At 49.8% G+C, this 21,920-nt stretch overlaps 1 protein-coding gene across 2 annotated transcripts; it reads right to left on the reverse strand.

Moving 5' to 3' along the window:
- Window positions 1-383: 383 nt before the first annotated feature.
- Window positions 384-21,905, reverse strand: NMRAL1 (NmrA like redox sensor 1). 2 transcript variants are annotated; one of them, XM_083474799.1, is made up of 7 exons: window positions 21,581-21,905; window positions 21,194-21,253; window positions 5,776-5,781; window positions 3,356-3,594; window positions 1,989-2,238; window positions 849-1,039; window positions 384-637 (listed from the first exon to the last, which is right to left on the reverse strand). In XM_083474799.1, exons 1-7 carry the CDS (start codon window positions 21,723-21,725, stop codon window positions 458-460), a joined length of 1,071 nt encoding a protein of 356 aa, XP_083330925.1. In that variant the 5' UTR covers window positions 21,726-21,905; the 3' UTR covers window positions 384-457. The 2 variants fall into 2 exon arrangements, with proteins under 2 accessions (XP_083330925.1, XP_083330926.1); XM_083474800.1 differs by having other exon boundaries at window positions 21,194-21,257; window positions 21,581-21,627.
- Window positions 21,906-21,920: the final 15 nt, after the last annotated feature.

Genomic DNA, 21,920 nt, shown 5'->3' on the forward strand with positions numbered 1-21,920 from the left:
TGAGGTTTTGCTGCTACGCTGCTCACCTCCCATTCTTCAGGGTTCCTGAAGGGGTGGGGCAGAGCTGGCCAGCAGCCCCTGGAGTGGAGGCAGGCTGCCTTGCTACAGGGTTCCACCAGGACACAGGCTCAAAATCACTTCCTGGCCCAGGCCAATTCCCAAGTATGACTTCTCCCCTTCTCTGGGTCATGCAAGCAGATGTTATGCATGGATGACTGACAGCCTTGGGCTTTGTAGTTTTGTCCAAAGCAAATAACTACCCAAGACTTGTGTGATCTGTGGTTGGAGCTGCCAGGTCTCTCCCATTTGTGGTTTGACTTGAAGCAAGTGAGCCTCAAAACCGCCGCCCCTCCCATGAACTCAACCCTACAAAGAGAATGGAGTAACGGTCCAAGCCATCTTTTTTTATTTAAGAGGGGAGAACAAAGCAGGTGATCCCAGGGAGGCCCCTCCCCTGCTAGAGGTCCTTGAAAGCATCTTTTTCCTGTGCCACCCACTCCTCAAACTTCCTGGCCTTTGGGTTGAGCTTCAGGGTCACAGCAGGATCTCGGACTGGTCCCAGGATGTTGAAGCGGAACATGTTAGCTAACTCTTGGGCCCCAGGAAAGTCCAGCTTCTCATAGGATTCAAGCGGCATCTGCAGAAAGAGCAGGGGAAACTGCCTTGGTCCAACTTGCAGATAATGCTGACCTGGAAACAAACAGGGGCCTGGGAGCTTTCCGTAGCATCTGGCGCTCTCGCTGTGGCATTGAGGTACAGATGGGTGTGGCCTCTTCCTTCCAGCAAGTGCCAGCTCAGTGGTCCTCCCCACCCCCCTCCCTGGAGGGCTGTCCATGCCCCTGCTTTACCTTGGCATCTCTCACAGGCTTCCCGGTGTACTTTTCTATCAGGGCTGCGTACTCTGCCACGGTGTGCTTGCAGCTGCTCAGCCCAATGTCCTGGCCTATGTACTTCTCTGGCTCTTTCATCAGCCGAACCACAACTGGCCCGAGATCAGCCACGGCCATCCCATCTATGGGCACTTCTCCCATGGGAATGGCTACAAAAGAGAGGAGAAGAGGAGGGAGGTTTGATCAGGAGCTGAGGCCTCTCAAGGGAAGGAGGAGAAAACAGCACAGGCAGAGCAAGTGCAGGTGACCATCAATTGCAACCCGGATGCACAAAGGGGGATATTATTATTCTTTTAGGGAGGGGGCATATTTTTTTAAATATTGTTGATGCATCCCAAACCACAAAATAGAACTTCATGAGAGAAACACCTAAAAACCAAACCAAGTCTGTCATGGGGTGTTACATTCACAAGAAGAAATTATAAAGCTGGTTATCTGGATATTTGCAGTAAGCAACGTAGACAAGTAAGGGGAAGGGACCACTTTAAGAAATGAGAGAGCAAAAGGTGTGGCACACAGGACTTGCAAGATAGACAGACCCACAAACCTATGACTGAAACCATCAGAAGCACAAGGGGCACCAAGAATACAAAGCTCTATAGTAAATAATAATAATTCAATCAGTTCCCCAAATTTATTGGGAGGCTTGTGGAAGGAGATCTGTGCTACCTATCCTGCAGGCACTTTCCTCTGCTGTGCATGTGCGTAGCCAAGGGGACACATGCCCCCCCCCTCGAGCAAGTAAATCAATAAGAAAACTTAACTGAAGCCTGCCCCCCCCCCAACATGAAGCCTGCCCCTCCTAACATAAATCCTGGCTATGCCCATGCTGCACTGTGATGCCCTGAGATCTATGGATAAAGGGTGGGTATACACATTTAATATATGAAAATAAAATATGAAAGGGGGTCCAATGAACCCTTTGGAATGGGGTGAGGAGGGCAGGAGCAGACTAAGTAAAGCACCTGCCATGCTTGAGCCCCCCCCCCCGCCCTTCCCTCCTCTGCAAGAGAGAGGCACGCCAGTGATATCAGACTCCCTGCCAATCTGGGCAGCAGGTGAGGCATTTCTTAAGGGCAGAAGGAGGGATGCTGTTACCTAGCTCATAGCTGTCTCCATCTGGGGCTTTCTGGGGTCGGAAGATGGTGATGAAGTTCTCAAAGTACCAGGGCAGCCGAAGGCTGGTCATGGGCACCCCGACAGCCCGAAAGTATTCCTCCACTTCGCCTTTGCCGTCAAAGTGTGGCACCTCCAGCTGCCCCTCCGTTAGCTTCTTCACGTTCTCCAGGCCGCTGTAAACCACGTAGCCCAAGGCCAGTCGCTTGGCTAAGTCTGCCACGTGCTTCCCCTGGGTGCAAAACCGGACACGGAATGAGAGGCAGGAAGCACTGGTCTTCCCCAAATTTATCCCCCAAGGAAGAAGGTGGCTCCCTCCCAGGCAGGGGACTGTCCTTGCCTGCACTTCTGGCAGCAGTGAAAGAACTTTGGCAAAGGGGTGGCTTGCGGAGGCCCCTGTGGGTCACTGGAGTTGCCCCCTGGCCTGGCCTTCTGTCTTCAGCTTAATGTACAGCTGTCACCCCAGTGGCCTTGGAGCGAGGACTAGCTCTGGCCAACTATGGCTGGTGCAACAGCTGAGACCATTCCGAGACCAGGATAGTTTAGCCACTGGAGTTTGTGTTAGTTACTTCAAGAATGGATTTCCTGCAATCCAAGCCATCTGAGGATTTCTTTGAGGCTGATCTGGAAACCGCAGTTAGTGCAAAATGCTGCAGGAGGGTTGCTGGCACGAGAGAGATCCTGTCAGCAGGTCACATCTGTCTCCAAAGCAGACTTTATCAACCTTCTGAGAAAAATACAAATCATTAAAGCCACAAAGACTTGCGAACTACCCGGCCTAAAATGAACTTATAATGTCTGGTTTCAATAGATTTTTCAAATGCTTAACTCAGTCTTTTAGATAAGTTCATGAAGACACCAACAAAAGGCAAGTTCGGTGATATTCACAATACCGAGAGATGCTTAGTAGAGTTGTAGATGGATGTTAATAAAGTTGTAGACAATGAAGTTAAGCATTTGAAAAATCTATTGAAGCCAGACATTATAAGTTCATTTTAGGCTGGGTAGTTTGCAAGTCTTTATGGCTTTGTTTAATGTTTTGTATTTTCCCCAGAAGGTTGATAAAGTATGTATAATTACTGTTCTGTGTATATTAGTCGCCAACGTGTTGCATGAGTCACACTACTTCTTATCAGCAGCACAGGTTGCATTGGTCTACCAAGATCAGACGTGGCTGCTGATTGGTTGCCAGGCTTATTATTGGCATGTGATGCTCTTAGTAGCATATCAAGCTGCTGCAAATGCAGCCTCAGCAGCCAGTTCTGAAAGAGAATCCCCGCCCCCCACGTGCTTGTTGGGCACCCCTCACACTGCACTGCGGGTTGCCCCGTCTTTGGGCTCAGCTCCACCTGGGCAACTTCCCGCTCTTTGCTGAGGTGTTCCCAGAAATCGGTCACGAGGAAGACTCCGTACGCCCCTCGCAGGGCTTGCTCCAGGCTTCGCACGTCCTCCAAGTCTGCCTTCACCACTTCAGCGCCCCCCTTCTCCAGCTCCTGGGCAGCCTTCTGCTGCGGGTTACGGGTGACAGCACGCACCTGGAAGGTGCCATCATCCAGCAGGGCCCTGGCCACCGAGCCTCCCTGGAACCCTGCGGGAACGGAAGTGTCGGGGGGGGGGGGGAGTCAGAAGCAGGTCAGCGAGAAAGGAAGGAAATATCCGATGCCGGTGACGTGAATTCTTTATTCAAGGGAATGGAATCCTTCTCGGCCCAGTGGTCTCAGCAACCCTTCCCAGCAGGTCTTGCCCCTATGGAGCAGTTGCCAGGGCTGAAGGTCCCTGCCTTCCACCCCTCCTAAGATGCTCCTCTCCCAAGGCGTCTCAAACTGCGTCTCCGTACCTCTGGCCTCTGTTCTGCTCCTCTCATTATTCTCCACGTTCTTGGGAGACCAGGAGAGAGGGGAGACTCCCTGGATTCTTCAGCTGTCTCTGCAGTCGGCAGTATGGACCACAGATGCATCACAAAGGACAAGGCCCTGCTGATGGGAATTGTAGTCAAGGGCATGGTGGCCTTGTGAACTTCACTCAGGTTGCCTGCAATGCCTCTGTGGATCACAGAACCACGGAATGGTAGAGTTGGAAGGGACCCCAAGGGTCATCTAGTCCAGCCCCCTGCAATGCACGAGTCGCAACTCAAGCATTTAGATGAGAGAGCTGGGCCAAAACAAACAAGATGAACTTTAACAGGGAGAAATGTAAAGTATTGCACTTGGGCAAAAAAAATGAGAGGCACAAATATAAGATGGGTGACACCTGGCTTGAGAGCAGTACATGTGAAAAGGATCTAGGAGTCTTGGTTGACCACAAACTTGACATGAGCCAACAGTGTGACACGGCAGCTAAAAAAGCCAATGCAATTCTGGGCTGCATCAATAGGAGTATAGCATCTAGATCAAGGGAAGTAATAGTGCCACTGTATTCTGCTCTGGTCAGACCTCACCCTTCTGGGCACCACAGTTCAAGAAGGACACTGACAAACTGGAACGTGTCCAGAGGAGGGCAACCAAAATGGTCAAAGGCCTGGAAACGATGCCTTATGAGGAACGGCTAAGGGAGCTGGGCATGTTTAGCCTGGAGAAGAGGAGGTTAAGGGGTGATATGATAGCCATGTTCAAATATATAAAAGGATGTCATATAGAGGAGGGAGAAAGGTTGTTTTCTGCTGCTCCAGAGAAGCGGGACACAGAGCAATGGATCCAAACTACAAGAAAGAAGATTCCACCTAAACATTAGGAAGAACTTCCTGACAGTAAGAGCTGTTCAACAGTGGAATTTGCTGCCAAGGAGTGTGGTGGAGTCTCCTCTTTTGGAGGTCTTTAAGCAGAGGCTTGACAACCATATGTCAGGAGTGCTCTGATGGTGTTTCCTGCTTGGCAGGGGGTTGGACTCGATGGCCCTTGTGGTCTCTTCCAACTCTATGATTCTATGATTCTAAGCATCCCTGACAGGTGGCCCTCCAACCTCTGCCTATAAGAGCCTCCCAGGAAGGAGAGCCTGCCACCTTCCAATGCGTGGAGACAGCCCATTCGTCACACTAAATGCTCGTGTTCATTTTAACTGCGTTGCTGCTTTTATTTCTCACGCTGCATTTCATTGCACGGTACTGTAATTTGAAGGAATTAAAAATAATACAATTAAAATCAACGCAGCATCTAGAACAGTGTGTTAAAGTTGCTACAGCAGGCAGCGGAATGTCATTAAATGGCCCATCAGGACCCTAATTTTCAAGGGACAGGGGAATTGGTGAGGAACCACACTACTTTAGGGGGCAGCAAGTTTGGGAGGGCTGACTTCTCTTGACTGGCAGCAGCTCTTCTGGGGTTTCAGGCAGGAGAGATGGATATGCCAGAGACTGAAGGGGGAGCAGGAGACTCTTTAATATCAGGGTTACAGGTTCGAGCCCCAGGTTGGGCAAAAGATTCCTGCATTGCAGAGGAACTAGATGACTCTCGTGGCCCCTTCCAACTAAGTTCTATGATTCAATGTCCTACCACTGGGCTATACTCCCTAAAAGGGGGGGGGGGTACTGCCTAAGCACGTTTTGAAGCAGGCAAAGCAATGCACATTAAGGCCATCTAAAGCCCCCGAGGTCCACAGCCTGACATTCCCGAACTGCCCCCGGGGACGCAGATCAGCCCCTCTCCGTGCGAGATAAATCTCCCGCCTCCCCGCTGCGCCCACAGGCAACCTACCTGAGAGACGCGCCCATGTCCCGCCGAGATGCAAGAATGCGCAACATGTTTCCTAGTCTCCATTTTGGAAGGTTACCTACCTGTAGCTCCAAAAAGGAAAAAGGTAAAAGGCGGATCTACACGGATCCTCGTGAATTCATATGATTTTTTCATTCAAATTAAATAAAACCACCATGATATTGTAGACCATGTCTTACTCTGTAGAAAGCATCAAAAAAATCACGCATCCACTGTTTCGGGGGGGCGCAGGGGCGCAAAAACATGGTTAAAAAACACGGATCCTCATGGATCCTCATGATTTTTCCACTAGATCAGCCCAAAGTCACCATCAGATCAAAGATCATGGCCATGGGCACAGCATCCACCACAAAAATCACGGATCCACGGCTTCCTGGCGAAACCGTGGCCCAAAAACGTGGTTTTGAAGCATGGATCCTCATGGATCCACACGCTTTCTGCATCGGGCCAACCCAAACTCACCGTCAAATCACATATCATAGTAAGGGGCACAGCCTACACCACAAAAAACTCGGATCCACACCTGCCTGGCCACGCCCTGGCCCAAAAACGTGGTTCCGAACCACGGATCCTCATGTATCCTCATGATTTTTACACTAGATCAGCCCAAAGTCACCATCAGATCAAACATCATGGCCATGGGCACAGCATTCACCACAAAAATCACGGATCCACGACTTCCTGGCGAAACCGTGGCCCAAAAACGTGGTTTTGAAGCACGGGTCATCATGGATCCTCATGCTTTTTGCATTGGGCCAACCCATACTCACCGTCAAATCACACATCATGTCCAGGGGCACTGCCTGCACCACAAAAAACTCGGATCCACGGCTTCCTGGCCACTCCAAGGCCCAAAAACGTGGTTCCGAAGCACGGATCCTCATGGATCCTCACACTTTTTGCATTGGGCCACCCCAAACTCACCGTCAAATCACACATCATGTCCAGGGGCACAGCCTGCACCACAAAAAACTCGGATCCACGGCTTCCTGGCCACCCCATGGCCCAAAAACGTGGTTCCGAAGCACGGATCCTCATGGATCCTCACACTTTTTGCATTGGGCCACCCCAAACTCACCGTCAAATCACTCATCATGTCCAGGGGCACAGCCTGCACCACAAAAAACTCGGATCCACAGCTTCCTGGCCACTCCATGGCCCAAAAACGTGGTTCCGAAGCACGGATCCTCATGGATCCTCACACTTTTTGCATTGGGCCACCCCAAACTCACCGTCAAATCACACATCATGTCCAGGGGCACAGCCTGCACCACAAAAAACTCGGATCCACAGCTTCCTGGCCACTCCATGGCCCAAAAACGTGGTTCCGAAGCACGGATCCTCATGGATCCTCACGCTTTTTGCATTGGGCCACCCCAATCTCACCATCAAATCACACATCATGTCCAGGGGCACTGCCTGCACCACAAAAAACTCGGATCCACGGTTTCCTGGCCACTCCATGGCCCAAAAACGTGGTTCCGAAGCACGGATCCTCATGGATCCTGACTCTTTTTGCATTGGGCCAACCCAAACTCACCATCAAATCACTCATCATGTCCAGGGGCACTGCCTGCACCACAAAAAACTCAGATCCACGGCTTCCTGGCCACTCCATGGCCCAAAAACATGGTTTTGAAGCACGGAACCTCATGGATCCTCACGCTTTTTGCACTAGATCAGCCCAAACTCACCATCAAATCACACATCATTCCCAGGGGCACAGCCTGCACGACAGAAAACTCGGATCCACGGCTTCCTGGTCACTCCATGGCCCAAAAACGTGGTTTTGAAGCACGGATCCTCATGGATCCTCACGCTTTTTGCATTGGGCCAACCCAAACTCACTGTCAAATCACACATCATGTCCAGGGGCATAGCTTACACCACAAAAAACTCGGATCCACGGCTTCCTGGCCACTCCATGGCCCAAAAACATGGTTCCGAAGCACGGATCCTCATGGATCCTCACGCTTTTTGTATTGGGCCAACCCAAACTCCCTGTCAAATCACATATCATGGCCAGGGGCACAACATCCACCACAAAAAACTCGGATGCATGCCTGCCTGGCCATACCGTGGCCCAAAAACGTGGTTTTGAAGCATGGATTCCTATGGATCTTCATGATTTTTGCACAAGATCAGCCCAAAGTCATCATCAGATCAAACTTCATGGCCAGGGGCACAGCATCCACCACAAACATCACGGATCCACGGCTTCCTGGCCATACTGTGGCCCAAAAACGTGGTTCCGAACCACGGATCCTCATGGATCTTCACGCTTTTTGCATTGGGCCAGCCCAAACTCACTGTCAAATCACACATCATGTCCAGAGATACAACTTGCACCAAAGAAATCTAGGATCCACAGCTTCCTGGTCATAACACTGCCCAAAAACGTGGTTTTGAAGCACGGATCCTCATGGATCCTCACACTTTTTGCATTGGGCCAGCCCAAACTCACTGTCAAATCACACATCATGTCCAGAGATACAACTTGCACCAAAGAAATCTAGGATCCACAGCTTCCTGGTCATAACACTGCCCAAAAACGTGGTTTTGAAGCACGGATCCTCATGGATCCTCACACTTTTCGCATTGGGCCAACCCAAACACACCGTTAAATCACACATCATGTCCAGGGGCAGAGCCTGCACCACAGAAAACTCGGATCCACGGCTTCCTGGTCATACTGTGGCCCAAAAATGTGGTTTTGAAGCACGGATCCTCATGGATCCTCACGCTTTTTGCACTAGATCAGCCCAAATTCACCGTCAAATCACACATCATGGCCAGGGATACAACTTGCACCACAAAAAAATAGGATCCACGGCTTCCTGGCCATACCGTGGCCCAAAAACGTGGTTTTAAAGCACGGATCCTCATGGATCCTCACGCTTTTTGCATTGGGCCAACCCAAACCCACTCTCAAATCACATATCATACCAAGGGGCACAGCCTACACCACAAAAAACTCGGATCCACGCCTGCCTGGCCATACCGTGGCCCAAAAACGTGGTTCCAAAGCATGGATCCTCATGGATCCTGTTGATTTTTGCACAAGACCAGCCCAAAATCACCATCAGATCAAACATCATGGCCAGGGGCACAGAAGCCACCACAGAAATCACGGATCCACGGCTTCCTGGTCATACCGTGGCCCAAAAACATGGTTTTGAACCACGGATCCTCATGGATCCTCACGCTTTTTGCACTAGATCAGCCCAAATTCACCGTCAAATCACACATCATGGCCAGGGGCACAGCCTGCACCACAAAAACCGAGATCCACGGCTTCCTGGCAACACCATGGCCCAAAAACGTGGTTTTGAAGCACGGATCCTCATGGATCCTCATGCTTTTTGCATTGGGCCAACCCAAACTCACCGTCAAATCACATATCATACCAAGGGGCACAGCCTACACAACAAAAAACTCGGATCCACGGCTTCCTGGCAACACCGTGGACCAAAAACATGGTTTTGAAGCACGGATCCTCATTGATTCTCACGCTTTTTGCACTAGATCAGCCCAAACTCACCATCAAATCACACATCATGGCCAGGGATACAACCTGCACCACAAAAATCACGGATCCATGGCTTCCTGGCGACACCGTAGCCCAAAAATGTAGTTTTGAAGCACGGATCCTCGTGGATCCTCACACGTTTTGCACTGGGCCACTCCTAAATCACTGTCAAATCACACTTCATGCCATGGGACACAGCTTGCACCACAAAAAACTCGGATCCACGGGTTCCTGGCCATACCGTGGCCCAAAAACGTGGTTTCAAAGCATGGATCCTTATGGATCCTCACGCATTTTCCATTGGCCAACCCAAACTCACCGTCAAATCACACATCATGGCCAGGGGCACAGCCTGCACCACAAAAAACACGGATCCACAGCTTCCTGGCCACTCCATGGCTCAAAAACGTGGTTTTGAAGCACGGATCCTCATGGATCATCACACTTTTTGCATTGGGGAACCCCAAATTCACCCTTTATTCAAATATCTTGTACATAACCACAGATCTGACCACAAACATCATGGATCTACTGCCAGATGCTACCCTGGATATATTGGCCAATTTTTAGGTGGGTGTGCTGGGATGGAGGAAACTGAGTCGGCTGAATCTCAATCCATTAAAGATGGGCGTCCAATGGCTGGGCCAGAATAATTTCAGTTTGGTTTGCCAGCTCCCAGCTCTTAATGGGGCGCAATAGTCACCTGTAGCCGCTATCAGGAGTCCCGGTGTGATCCTAGATGCTTCTGTCTCTATGGAGGCATTGGTCACAAATGTAGCCAAACTGGAATTTTTGAATCTATGTCAGGTTAGGAGATCGGTACCGTACCTGTCCCTTTCCAACCTAGCCATTGTGATCCATGCAATAGTCACCTGCAGACTAGACTACTTTAACTTGCTGTACACCTGAGCCGGGGAGTGCAGGGTATAAATGTGATAGAGAGAGAGAGAGTGAGAGAGATAGATATGCAGGGCTACCCTTGAGACTGCTCCAGAAACTCCAAATGGTCTAAAATGCAGATGCATGAGTTCTTACTTGGACTTTGTGGAGAGCCCACATTCAGTTGGTTGTTCATCAGCTGGATTGGCTCCAGGTGGAGTATCGAATCAGGTTCAATGTTTTGGTGCTAATCTTTAAAGCCCTAAACAGTCTGTGACCTTTCTTATCTGTGGGAATTATCTTCCAATACACCCCCCATGAGTGTGACGCTCATCTAACAGCAACCTACTGGTGGTCCCTGGCCCAAAACATATCCAGCTGTCCTCAACCAGAGCCAGAGACTTTTTGGTGGAACACTTTGTCTAATGAGAACCAGGGCTCAGTGCAATCTATCTCAGTTCTCTCACTTGTCATGGTGAGTGGGCTTGCACATTCCTATGACCCTTGTGAGTGAAGCCATTGGGAATCTCGTACTCCCAGCAGGGTCACCCAAGGTGGTAAGGTCAAAGAAAATTAAATATGCTCAGAGTCCTGTAGTGATTTCATGCTCTTTATTGCAGCTTGTAAAACAGTGATTGAATTTCCCCCCAAACCTCAGGCTTTTATATACATTATTTACACAATGAGTCCCGTCTGACTAGCTGATTCTGCTTCCCTCCTGGAGCCTGATTGGTCTTTTCCTGCAAGCCAATCAGTTCTTGCATTCTAGGATCCTACTTGCCTATTGTTCTAGGATCCAAGCTTAGTACATAACAGGGAAGGAGTTAGACAAAGAATGATCCAAGAAGTCCTCAACGGCAGAACAGGCGGGTGATAACAAGCAGTGTATTACAACAGCTCTGAAGGCGGATGAAGGCTGCAGCAGATAGGATCCACCAGTTTGTCGTGACTACTCATGCCATCAGAACAGAGCCCTACTGCGAAGACTGTGCGTTGGTCAGCGTGCACTAATCTACACACATAAAACAACACAGACGCACAGGCGTCTTCCAAAAACCAAACCCAACCTCCCCAAACCCTCCCCCCATGGCCATCACTAAATGGCTACTGTGGCAGGAATGTGAAGCCCCTAGTCATGAACCGACACATGGGAGGTCAGTCGTTCTGACTCAAGGAATGAGGCCGTTGAGCAGCTCAGCAGCTGTATCCATGACTGAGCAGCCCTTTTTAGGATCCACTATGCTCACCCCGAAAAGGGGAAGGGGCTGGAAACGGTGCCCTAAACATAGTATGCCTCCCTTTTTCCCTGACTGGATTACCACGCCCAGGTGGAATCTCTTTTCCCATAGTTTGAATCCATTATTCTGCATCCTAGTCTCTAGAACAGCAGAAAACAAGCTTGCTCCCTCTTCAACATGACATCCCTTCAAATATTTAAACATGGCTATCATGTCACTCCTTAATCTTCTCTTCTCTAGATTAAACAAATCCAGCTCCCTAAGTCTCTCCTCATAGGGCTTGAATTCCAGACCTTTTACATTTTGGTCACCCTCCTCTGGACATGCTCCAACTTGACAATATCCTTCTTCAACTGGACACAGTATTTCAGGTGTGGTCTGACCAACCAACCAGAATAGTGTGGTAGCATTTCTTCACTTGATCTAGACACTATACTCCTATTGATGCAGCCCAGAATTGCATTGGCATTCTTAGCTGCCACATCACACTGTTGACTCATATTCAGCTTGTGGTCGACTAAGACTCCCAGATCCCTTTCACAGGTACTGTTGTCAAGCCAAGTGTCCCCCACCTGTGCATTTCATTTTTTCTATCCAGGTGCAGTACCTTACATTTCTCCCTATTGAACTCCACATTGTTGGTTTTGGCCCAGCTCTCTAGGCTATTCAGGTCATTTTGAATTCTGACCCTGTCCTCTGGTGTATTAGCAACCCCTCCCAGTTTGCAGTCATTTGCAAATTTGATTAGCACACCCTCTATTCCATCATCCAAATCATTTATAAAAATATTGAATAGCACCAGGCCCAGGACAGAACCTTGTGGAACCCCAATAGTCATTTTTTCCCAGGATGAAGGTGAGCCACTGATGAGCACTCTTTGGGTTCAGCCCATCAACCAATTACAAATCCACCTAACAGTAGCTTTGTCTAGCCCACATTTTACTAGTTGTTTTGCAATAATATCATGGGGGACCTTTTCAAAGGCCTTACTGAAGTCAAGGTAAGCTGGTACAAGGGAAAGCAGGATTGTAATTACCGTAAAAATTACTGATTACTTTGGATCAGCAGTCTCAACCTAACCCGCTATGTGGGGAGAGCCACGTGTTCCTTTGGAAGGCAAGTGGAATACAGTGTGATATACTGACAGCTGTTTTAAAAGATGTAACTGTAACTTAAAATCCAGTATCAGGGGGAAAAACAAAAATAGATGGTCCCTGTGTGGATAGTCATGTTTGCATGATGGGGCCACCTCCAGTGACCATGTGGCCTGATATAAGAGGGTTCTAAAATCAGTCCTGAAAGTAGACTGATTGAGAATGACACACGCATAGCTTTTGCTCTGCCATTAACAAGGTGAGCTGAAGCAAATTCTTGCCTCCCTTTGGGCTTAGCAATATTTCCTACAGCATTCTTGTTGAAGGGCATTGGAGAGTTAGGTGAGGGTCACTTTTCTGTTTTTCCATCAAGCCCCCAGACAAGAATGCTACAGCATCAGCCCCAAACACTCAGTCTCATAACAAAAAATACTCAACGGAGTTAGGGCTGAGGGTAAGGGAAGTACAATTATGATCTTTCCAGTCCTCTAGAAGCTGACCCTTTTGGTCATTTTGGTCATGGAGCCAAATATCTGTTTCCAAGTTTAAAGAGTCTAAACAAGTAAAAAACAAGCTTGCCCTTTACATGCAAAAGCCATGAAATTCATCCCATTGGGCAATGATAGGCTGGGAGGAGGGAGGTAAGGACTAGCACCTTCTCTGCCCTCCACCTCTAACAGCTACACCTGAAAGTTTCATGATGGGGTTCGATTTGAGAAGCTGAATGTTTATAAAGGCATTTAGCCAATTTCTGCCACGGAAATTCTGAACACAAACACTCTGCAGGTTCAGCCCCTAACAGAAACTGCTCTATGGTCTCTGTGTTGGGAAATGGGAACAGATCTTGCTCATCACCAACCTTCCCTCCACAAATCAGTATCACTATGAGGCTGAACTGAACAGCTTGCTCCAGAGTTTTAAGAGATACGTTTCTGTGGTGTAGTGGTTAAGAGCGGTGGACTCTAATCTGGTGAGCTGGGTTCGCTTCCCCGCTCCTCCACATGCAGCTGCTGGGTGACCTTGGGCCAGTCACACTTCTCTCTGAAATCTCTCAGCCCCACCTACCTCACAAGGTGTCTGTTGTGGGGGTGGAAGGGAAAGGAGATTTTTAGCCACTTTGAGACTCCTTCAAGTACAGAAAAGCAGGATATAAAAACTAACTCCATAAATAAGAATTCTATGGAAAAGGACCATCCCTGCCATGATGATGAAAACTATATGTTTGGATTTTGCTGTATTATACCAACCTGTGGAATATGATAGATAGATTAGAAATTTAAAAGACCTATAAAAATTATCAAATCCTACAAAGTACTACTACTACTACTACTACAAATATATTTGTACCCTGCCCATCTGGCTGGGTTTCCCCAGCCACTCTGGGTGGCTTCCCAAAAAATGAAATAAAAAGACATTAAAAAGTCACACATTGAAAACGTCCCTAAACAGGGCTGTCGTCAGATGTCTTCTAAATGTCAGGTAGTTGTTTATCTCTTTGACATCTAATGGGAGGACATTCCACAGGGCGGGCGCCACAACCAAGAAGGCCCTCTGCCTGGTTCCTTGTCACTTTGCTTCTCACAGTGAGGGAACCACCAGAAGGCCCTTGGTGCTGGACATCAGTGTCTGGGCAGAATGATGGGCATGGAGATGCTCCTTCAGGTATACTGCATCGAGGCCATTTAGGGCTTTAAAGGTCAGCACCAACACTTTGAATTGTGCTCAGAAATGTACTGGGAGCCAATGTAAGTCTTTCAGGACATGTGTTATATGGTCTTGGTGGCCACTCCCAGTCACCAGACTAGCTGCTGCGTTCTGGATTAGTTGTAGTTTCTGGGTCACCTTCAAAGGTAGCCCCACGTAGAGGACATTGCAGTAGTCCAAGCGGAAGATAACAAGAGCATGCACCACTCTAGTGAGGCAGTCTCCGGGCAGGTAGGGTCTCAGCCTGCGTACCAGATGGAGCTGGTAGACAGCTGCCCTGGATACAGAATTGACCTGTGCGTCCATGGACAGCTGTGAGTCCAAAATGACTCCCAGGCTGTGCACCTGGCCCTTCAGGGGCACAGTTACCCCATTCTGGACCAGGGAGTCCTTCACACCAGCCCACCCCCTGTCCCCCAAGAACAGAACTTCATTATTGTCAGGATTCAACCTCAATCCACTAGATGCCATCCATCCTCCAACCGCCTCCAAGCACTCACACAGGACCTTCACCACCTTCACTGGTTCTGAGTTGAAAGAGAGGTAGAGCTGGGTATCATCCGCATATTGATGGACACCAAGCCCAAACCCCCTGATGATCTCTCCCAGCAGCTTCCTGTAGATGTTAAAAAGCATGGAGGGGAGGACGGAACCCCGAGGCACCCCACAAGTAAGTCTGAACATTCATCCCCCACCTCAACTTTCTGGACACAGCCCAGGAGGAAGGAGCAGAACCACTGTATAACAGTGCCCTCAGCTCCCAGCTCCTCTAGACGGTCCAGAAGGATGTTATGATCGATTGTCGCGACCAAGGCAGTTTCAGTCCCATGAGGAGACCTGAATCCCAATTGGAAGGGATCCAAATGGTCTGCATCCTCTAGGCGTGCCTGGAGTTGTTCAGCAACCACCCGCTCAATCACCTTGCCCAAGAATGGAAGATTTGAGACTGGGCGATAGTTGGCCATACTGGCCGGGTCTGAAGATGTTTTTTTAAGAAGCGGTTTAATGACCGCCTCTTTCAGCTGGTCTGGGAATGCCCCCTCACAGAGGGAAGCATTCACCACCCCGCAGAGCCCATTGCCCAGCCCTTCCCGGCTAGCTTTTATAAGCCAGGATGGGCAAGGATCAAGGAGACAGGTGGTTGGTTTCACTCATCCAAGCAGCCTGTCCACATTCTCGGGGGTAACGGATTGAAATTGATTCCATGCAACTTGACCAGACAGGGCTCTAGCACTCTCTCGCCCCGACCCTGCTCCCACGGTGGTGTCTACCTCCTTCCGAATATGAGCAACTTTATCTGCATAAAAATTTGAAAAATCGTTGCAGGAGGTCTTGGGGTCTTTACAAGGCCCCGGTGGTAAAGGTGGTTCCGTTAAATTGCAAACCACCTGAAAAAGTCTCCTGCTACTATTTTCTGTAGATGCTATAGAGGCGGTGAAGAAAGTCTTCTTCGCCGTTGCTATCGCCACTTGGTAGGCTCGACATTGAGCTCTAACCTGTGTCCGGTCCAATTCAGAATGAGTTTTCTGCCACCGGCACTCTAGCCGTCTCAGCGATTGTTTCCTCACCCACAGCTCCAAAGAAAACCACGGGGCTGTCCGGGCTCCATGCAATCGGAGAGGGCGCTTCGGAGCCAGACAGTCGATAGCCCTGGTCAACTCCACATTCCAGCGGGCCACCAGGGAATCAACTGAAAGGCCATCAACATGGGATAAAGCATCCCCTACCACTCTCTGGAAACCATTTGGATTCATTAAGTGGCGGGGGCGGACCATCCGCATTGGTCCCACCTCCCTGCAGAGGAGAAGGGTCACGGAGAAGTCCAGTTGCACCAGGAAGTGATCTGACCATGGCACTTCTTTTGTTTCACTTTTACCTAGTGTCATATCACCCATGTCACTATTGATGAACACTAGGTCTAAGGCATGTCCGTGACTATGAGTTGGGCCAAACTTATTCAGGGACAGCCCCATGGAGGCCATGCTTTCCACGAAGTCCCAAGCAGCCCCTTGTAAGGTCATGTTGGCATGGATGTTAAAATCCCCTAGGACAACCAAACTAGGTATCTCCAGGAGAACATCCGCGATGACCTGAAGCAGCTCGGGCAGGGAATCCTTGGTGCAGCGGGGAGGTCAGTACACCAAAAGGAATCCTGTACTGCCCCTATTGCCCAGCTTCCAGAACATGCACTCAGAGAACTGGGTCTTTCATATGCGCAGAAGCGCCAAATTGCACCAGTGCCCGTGCAGACGTGGTGCTTCAGGATGTGAATGCTGTGGGTTGCGGACGTGCCTCAGTCACGGGTTATGTCTGCAACCCGAGGTTCCACTGTACCAATTTTGTTTTAGGGCTTAATTTGCAGTAAATTTTATTCCTTTATTCATAATTGTTCTCACTGTTCTACTGTGAACTGCTCTTAATATTTTTGCATCCATTTTGTCATATAAGGTTTTGCTTGTTCGGGCTTGGTGTCATATTTGAGTAATAGTTTATAAATTTTACCCAGAAGGTAGAACTCTGTTATGATGGACTCAGATTCTATCTTTTCACTGATTTAAATGTTTGCCATACAGTCTTTCTTGATTCTGGATATTAGTTGACAGTATGTAAGCAGTTTCATATTTTTTCTCCTCTTTAATACTTTGGCATGTATTTGATCTGTTCTTGAAGATGAACCATATCTTGGTACAATATATACCATATTTTTCACTCTATAGGACGCACTGGACCATAGGACTCACCGAACCATAGGAGGGGGAGAACAAGGAGAAAAAAATTCTCCCCCTCTCCGCTCAGCGCCCCTTCAGCGAAGCGGGATGAGAAACAGAGCCCCTTCCATTTCTCCTCCAGCTTCACTGAAGGGGCGCTGCGCAGAGAGGAAACATTGTGCAGTGCCTCTCCAGCGAAGCAAAGCCTGGAGAGCAAGAGGGATCGGTGTGCACCGACCCCTATCGTTCTCCAGGCTTCAGGCGGCTTACCACAAGCCTTCGGAGATCAGCAGCAACTTGCGCTGTGCTCCAAAGGCTTCAGGCGGCTATCCCTGAAGCCTGGACAGCGAGAGGGGTCGGTGCACACCGACCCCTCTCGCTCTCCAGGCTTCAGCGAAAGCAATGCGTAGCCTCTGGAGCGTGGAGGGAGCGCTCCCTCTGCGCTTCGGAGGCTTCGTGTTGCTATCGCTGAAGCCAAGGAGCCTGCATTCGCTCCATAGGACGCACACACATTTCCCCTTAATTTTTGGAGGGTAAAAAGTGTGTCCTATAGAGCGAAAAATACGGTAGTCATATATTCTCCTATCGGCTCTAATAATAATATTGCAGTGGTGACATTAACAGTGCAGGTAAGGGGATTTTTGTGATTTTTGTAGTGCAACTCATGATTTGTGAGTTGTGCCCGTGGCTATGATGTGTGATTTGATGGTGAGTTTGGGGAGCCCCAATGCGAAAAGAGTGAGGATCCTTGAGGATCCGTGCTTCAAAACTACCTTTTTGGGCCATGACGTTCCCAGGAAGCCGTGGATCCATAATTTTTATGGTGCAGGCTCTGCCCCTGGCTATGACGTGTGATTTGACAGTGAGTATTGGTTGGCCCAATTCAAAAAGCGTGAGGATCCATGAGGATCCGTGCTTCAAAACCACGTTTTGGGGCCTTGGAGTGGCCAGGAAGCCGTGGATCCGAGATTTTTGTGGTGTAAACTGTGCCCCTGGGAAAGATGTGTGATTTGACGGTGAGTTTGGGGTGGCCCAATGCAAAAAGCATGAGGATCCATGAGGATCCGTGCTTCAAAACCACGTTTTTGGGCCATGGAGTGACCAGGAAGCCGTGGATCCGAGTTTTCTGTGGTGCAGGCAGTGCCCCTGGACATGATGTGTGATTTGACAGTGAGTTTGGGTTGGCCCAATGCAAAAAGCGTGAGGATCCATGAGGATCCGTGCTTCGGAACCACGTTTTTGGGCCATGGAGTGGCCAGGAAGCCGTGGATCCGAGTTTTTTGTGGTGCAGGCAGTGCCCCTGGACATGATGTGTGATTTGACCGTGAGTTTGGGGTGGCCCAATGCAAAAAGCGTGAGGATCCATGAGGATCCGTGCTTCGGAACCACGTTTTTGGGCCATGGAGTGGCCAGGAAGCCGTGGATCCGAGTTTTTTGTGGTGCAGGCAGTGCCCCTGGACATGATGTGTGATTTGACGGTGAGTTTGGGGTGGCCCAATGCAAAAAGCGTGAGGATCCATGAGGATCCGTGCTTCGGAACCACGTTTTTGGGCCATGCAGTGGCCAGGAAGCCGTGGATCCAAGTTTTTTGTGGTGCAGGCTCTGCCCCTGGACATGATGTGTGATTTGACGGTGAGTTTGGGGTGGCCCAATGCAAAAAGTGTGAGGATCCATGAGGATCCGTGCTTCGGAACCACGTTTTTCGGCCATGGAGTGCCCAGGAAGCCGTGGATCCAAGTTTTTTGTGGTGCAGGCTGTGCCCCTGGGAATGATGTGTGATTTGACGGTGAGTTTGGGGTGGCCCAATGCAAAAAGTGTGAGGATCCATGAGGATCCGTGCTTCAAAACCACGTTTTTGGGCCATGGCATTGCCAGGAAGCAGTGGATCCGAGTTTTTTGTGGTGTAGGCAGTGCCCCTGGACATGATGTGTGATTTGATGGTGAGTTTGGGCTGATCTAGTCCAAAAACCGTGAGGATCCATGAGGATCCGTGCTTCGGAACCACGTTTTTGGGCCATGGAGTGGCCAGGAAGCCGTGGATCCGAGTTTTTTGTGGTGCAGGCTGTGCCCCTGGACATGATGTGTGATTTGACCGTGAGTTTGGGCTGATCTAGTGCAAAAAGCGTGAGGATCCATGAGGATCCGTGCTTCAAAACCACGTTTTTGGGCCATGGCATTGCCAGGAAGCCGTGGATCCGAGTTTTCTGTGGTGCAGGCTGTGCCCCTGGGAATGATGTGTGATTTGATGGTGAGTTTGGGCTGATCTAGTCCAAAAAGCGTGAGGATCCATGAGGATCCGTGCTTCAAAACCACGTTTTTGGGCCTTGGAGTGGCCAGGAAGCCGTGGATCCGAGTTTTTTGTGGTGCAGGCAGTGCCCCTGGACATGATGTGTGATTTGACAGTGAGTTTGGGTTGGCCCAATGCAAAAAGCGTGAGGATCCATGAGGATCCGTGCTTCAAAACCACGTTTTTGGGCCTGGGATTGGCCAGGAAGCCGTGGATCCGAGTTTTTTGTTGTGCAGGCTGAGCCCCTGGACATGATGTGCGATTTGATGGTGAGTTTGGGCTGATCTAGTCCAAAAAGCGTGAGGATCCATGAGGATCCGTGCTTTAAAACCACGTTTTTGGGCCATGGAGTGGCCAGGAAGCCGTGGATCCGAGTTTTTTGTGGTGCAGGCTGTGCCCCTGGGAATGATGTGTGATTTGACAGTGAGTTTGGGCTGATCTAGTGCAAAAAGCGTGAGGATCCATGAGGATCCGTGCTTCGGAACCACGTTTTTGGGCCTTGGAGTGGCCAGGAAGCCGTGGATCCGAGTTTTCTGTGGTGCAGGCTCTGCCCCTGGACATGATGTGTGATTTGACAGTGAGTTTGGGTTGGCCCAATGTAAAAAGCATGAGGACCCATGAGGATCCGTGCTTCAAAACCACGTTTTTGGGCCATGGTATGGTCAGGAAGCCGTGGATCCGTGATTTTTGTGGTGCAGGCTGTGCCTCTGGACATGATGTGTGATTTGACGGTGAGTTTGGGGTGGCCCGATGCAAAAAGCGTGAGGATCCATGAGGATCCGTGCTTCAAAACCACGTTTTTGGGCCATGGAGTGACCAGGAAGCCGTGGATCCGAGTTTTCTGTGGTGCAGGCTGTGCCCCTGGGAATGATGTGTGATTTGATGGTGAGTTTGGGCTGATCTAGTGCAAAAAGTGTGAGGATCCATGAGGATCTGTGGTTCGGAACCACGTTTTTGGGCCACGGTTTCGCCAGGAAGTCGTGGATCTGTGATTTTTGTGGTGGATGCTGTGACCATGGCCATGATGCTTGATCTGATGGTGACTTTGGGCTGATCTAGTGCAAAACTCATGAGGATTCATGAGGATCCGTGCTTCGGAACCACGTTTTTGGGCCAGGGCGTGGCCAGGCAGGTGTGGATCTGAGTTTTTTGTGGTGTAGGCTGTGCCCCTTACTATGATATGTGATTTGACTGTGAGTTTGGGGTGGCCCAATGCAGAAAGCGTGTGGATCCATGAAGATCCGTTCTTGAAAACCACGTTTTTGGGCCACGGTTTCGCCAGGAAGCCGTGGATCCGTGATTTTTGTGGTGGATGCTGTGCCCATGGCCATGATGTTTGATCTGATGGTGACTTTGGGTTGATCTAGTGCAAAAATCATAAGGATTCATGAGGATCCGTGCTTCGGAACCACGTTTTTGGGCCAGGGCGTGGCCAGGCAGGCGTGGATCTGAGTTTTTTGTGGTGTAGGCTGTGCCCCTGGCTATGATGTGTGATTTGACGGTGAGTTTGGGTTGGTCCAATGCAAAAAGTGTGAGGATCCATGAGGATCTGTTCCCTGAAAACCACGTTTTTGAGCCATGGTATGGCCAGGAAGCCATGGATCCGTGATTTCTGTGGTGGATGTTGTGCCCCTGGACATGATGTGTAATTTGAAAGTGAGTTTGGGCTGATCTAGTGCAAAAATCATGAGGATTCATGAGGATCCGTGTTTTTTAACCATGTTTTTGCGCCATTGCGGCACCACGAAACAGTGGATGCGTGATTTTTTTGGTTCCTCCTACAGACTAAGATGTGGTCTACAGTAGCATGGTGTTTTTATTTTGTTTCAATATAAAAATCATATGAATTCATGAGGATCCGTGCCTCGGATCCATGTTTTTATGGTGCTGCACCGCGGCAAAGTGTTGGATCCACGTTTTTTATAGTCCAGTTTGTAGGCGTGCCTTCTAGGTGTGATTTGACACTGCATTTGTTGGAATTATTTTTAAAAAAGTGGAGGATCCATGAGGATCCGTGTAGATCCGCCTTTTATGCAGACCCCTCCAAAAACCACCACCCGTTTCTTCTCTGCCATCCTCGGAGGAGCTGAGGGTACTTTGGCTGCCTTGGAGAAAGGAAGAAAGAACTTTTGCAAAGGTCTCGAGGGAGATTGCTCCCGCCTTGGCGCTGCTTTCCTGACACCAGGCAGGACTTGGAGGGGGCCCCCAAAGGTCATCCAGCCCAACCCCGCTGCAATGCAGGAATTGCAACGGAAGGATCACAGATCGGATGCCCGTTTCACTCTGGCTGAGCCACCAGTTAGTCCCTGGAACGGACTGGAGACCCCACTTGGCACAATCTGGAATGACGGGGGCTGGGATTTCTTCATCCCCTGGTCAATACACGTGTTAAGGGTAACGCCCTGAATGCACATGGCTAAAGACTCACGACTCTTGGTGATCACGATAATCCGCAGGAAAAAGGCGTCCTGGCGCGAGGGAGCCTCGTGAGCAGCGCGTGACTCCGAAAGGCACGGCGATGTCGTCACGCCGTCCAGCCCACGGGAGGGAAAGGGGAAAGGAACTCTGCACATGCTCGGAGGCACTCTCTCCCCCGCAGGGGCTTCACTGCAGCAGCGGCATGGCTGTGTTATTTTTTTATTTTATTTTACTGGCTTCGTGGCAATAAAGATAACCCTGTACAAGCAAGTCCCTATCCGCCTCTCTCCCTGCAGTGCCACGCAGGCGCCGCGCGGGGGCAGAGGAGAGGCGCGCCTCTCGCTCTCCCT

This window comes from Podarcis liolepis (assembly GCF_965112155.1).
Source record: "Podarcis liolepis genome assembly, chromosome: 14".
NCBI lineage: Eukaryota > Metazoa > Chordata > Lepidosauria > Squamata > Lacertidae > Podarcis > Podarcis liolepis.

Excerpts from the sequence above, each read along its gene's own strand:
- NMRAL1 (XM_083474799.1), bottom strand. The coding sequence starts at position 21,725 with ATGTGCAGAGTTCCTTTCCCCTTTCCCTCCCGTGGGCTGGACGGCGTG. Across the intron at positions 21,254-21,580 it reads TATCGTGATCACCAAGAGTC|CCAAAGTACCCTCAGCTCCT; the intron begins GTGAGTCTTTAG and ends TCTCCAAGGCAG. Across the intron at positions 2,239-3,355 it reads AAGAGCGGGAAGTTGCCCAG|GGGAAGCACGTGGCAGACTT; the intron begins GTGGAGCTGAGC and ends TTTTGCACCCAG.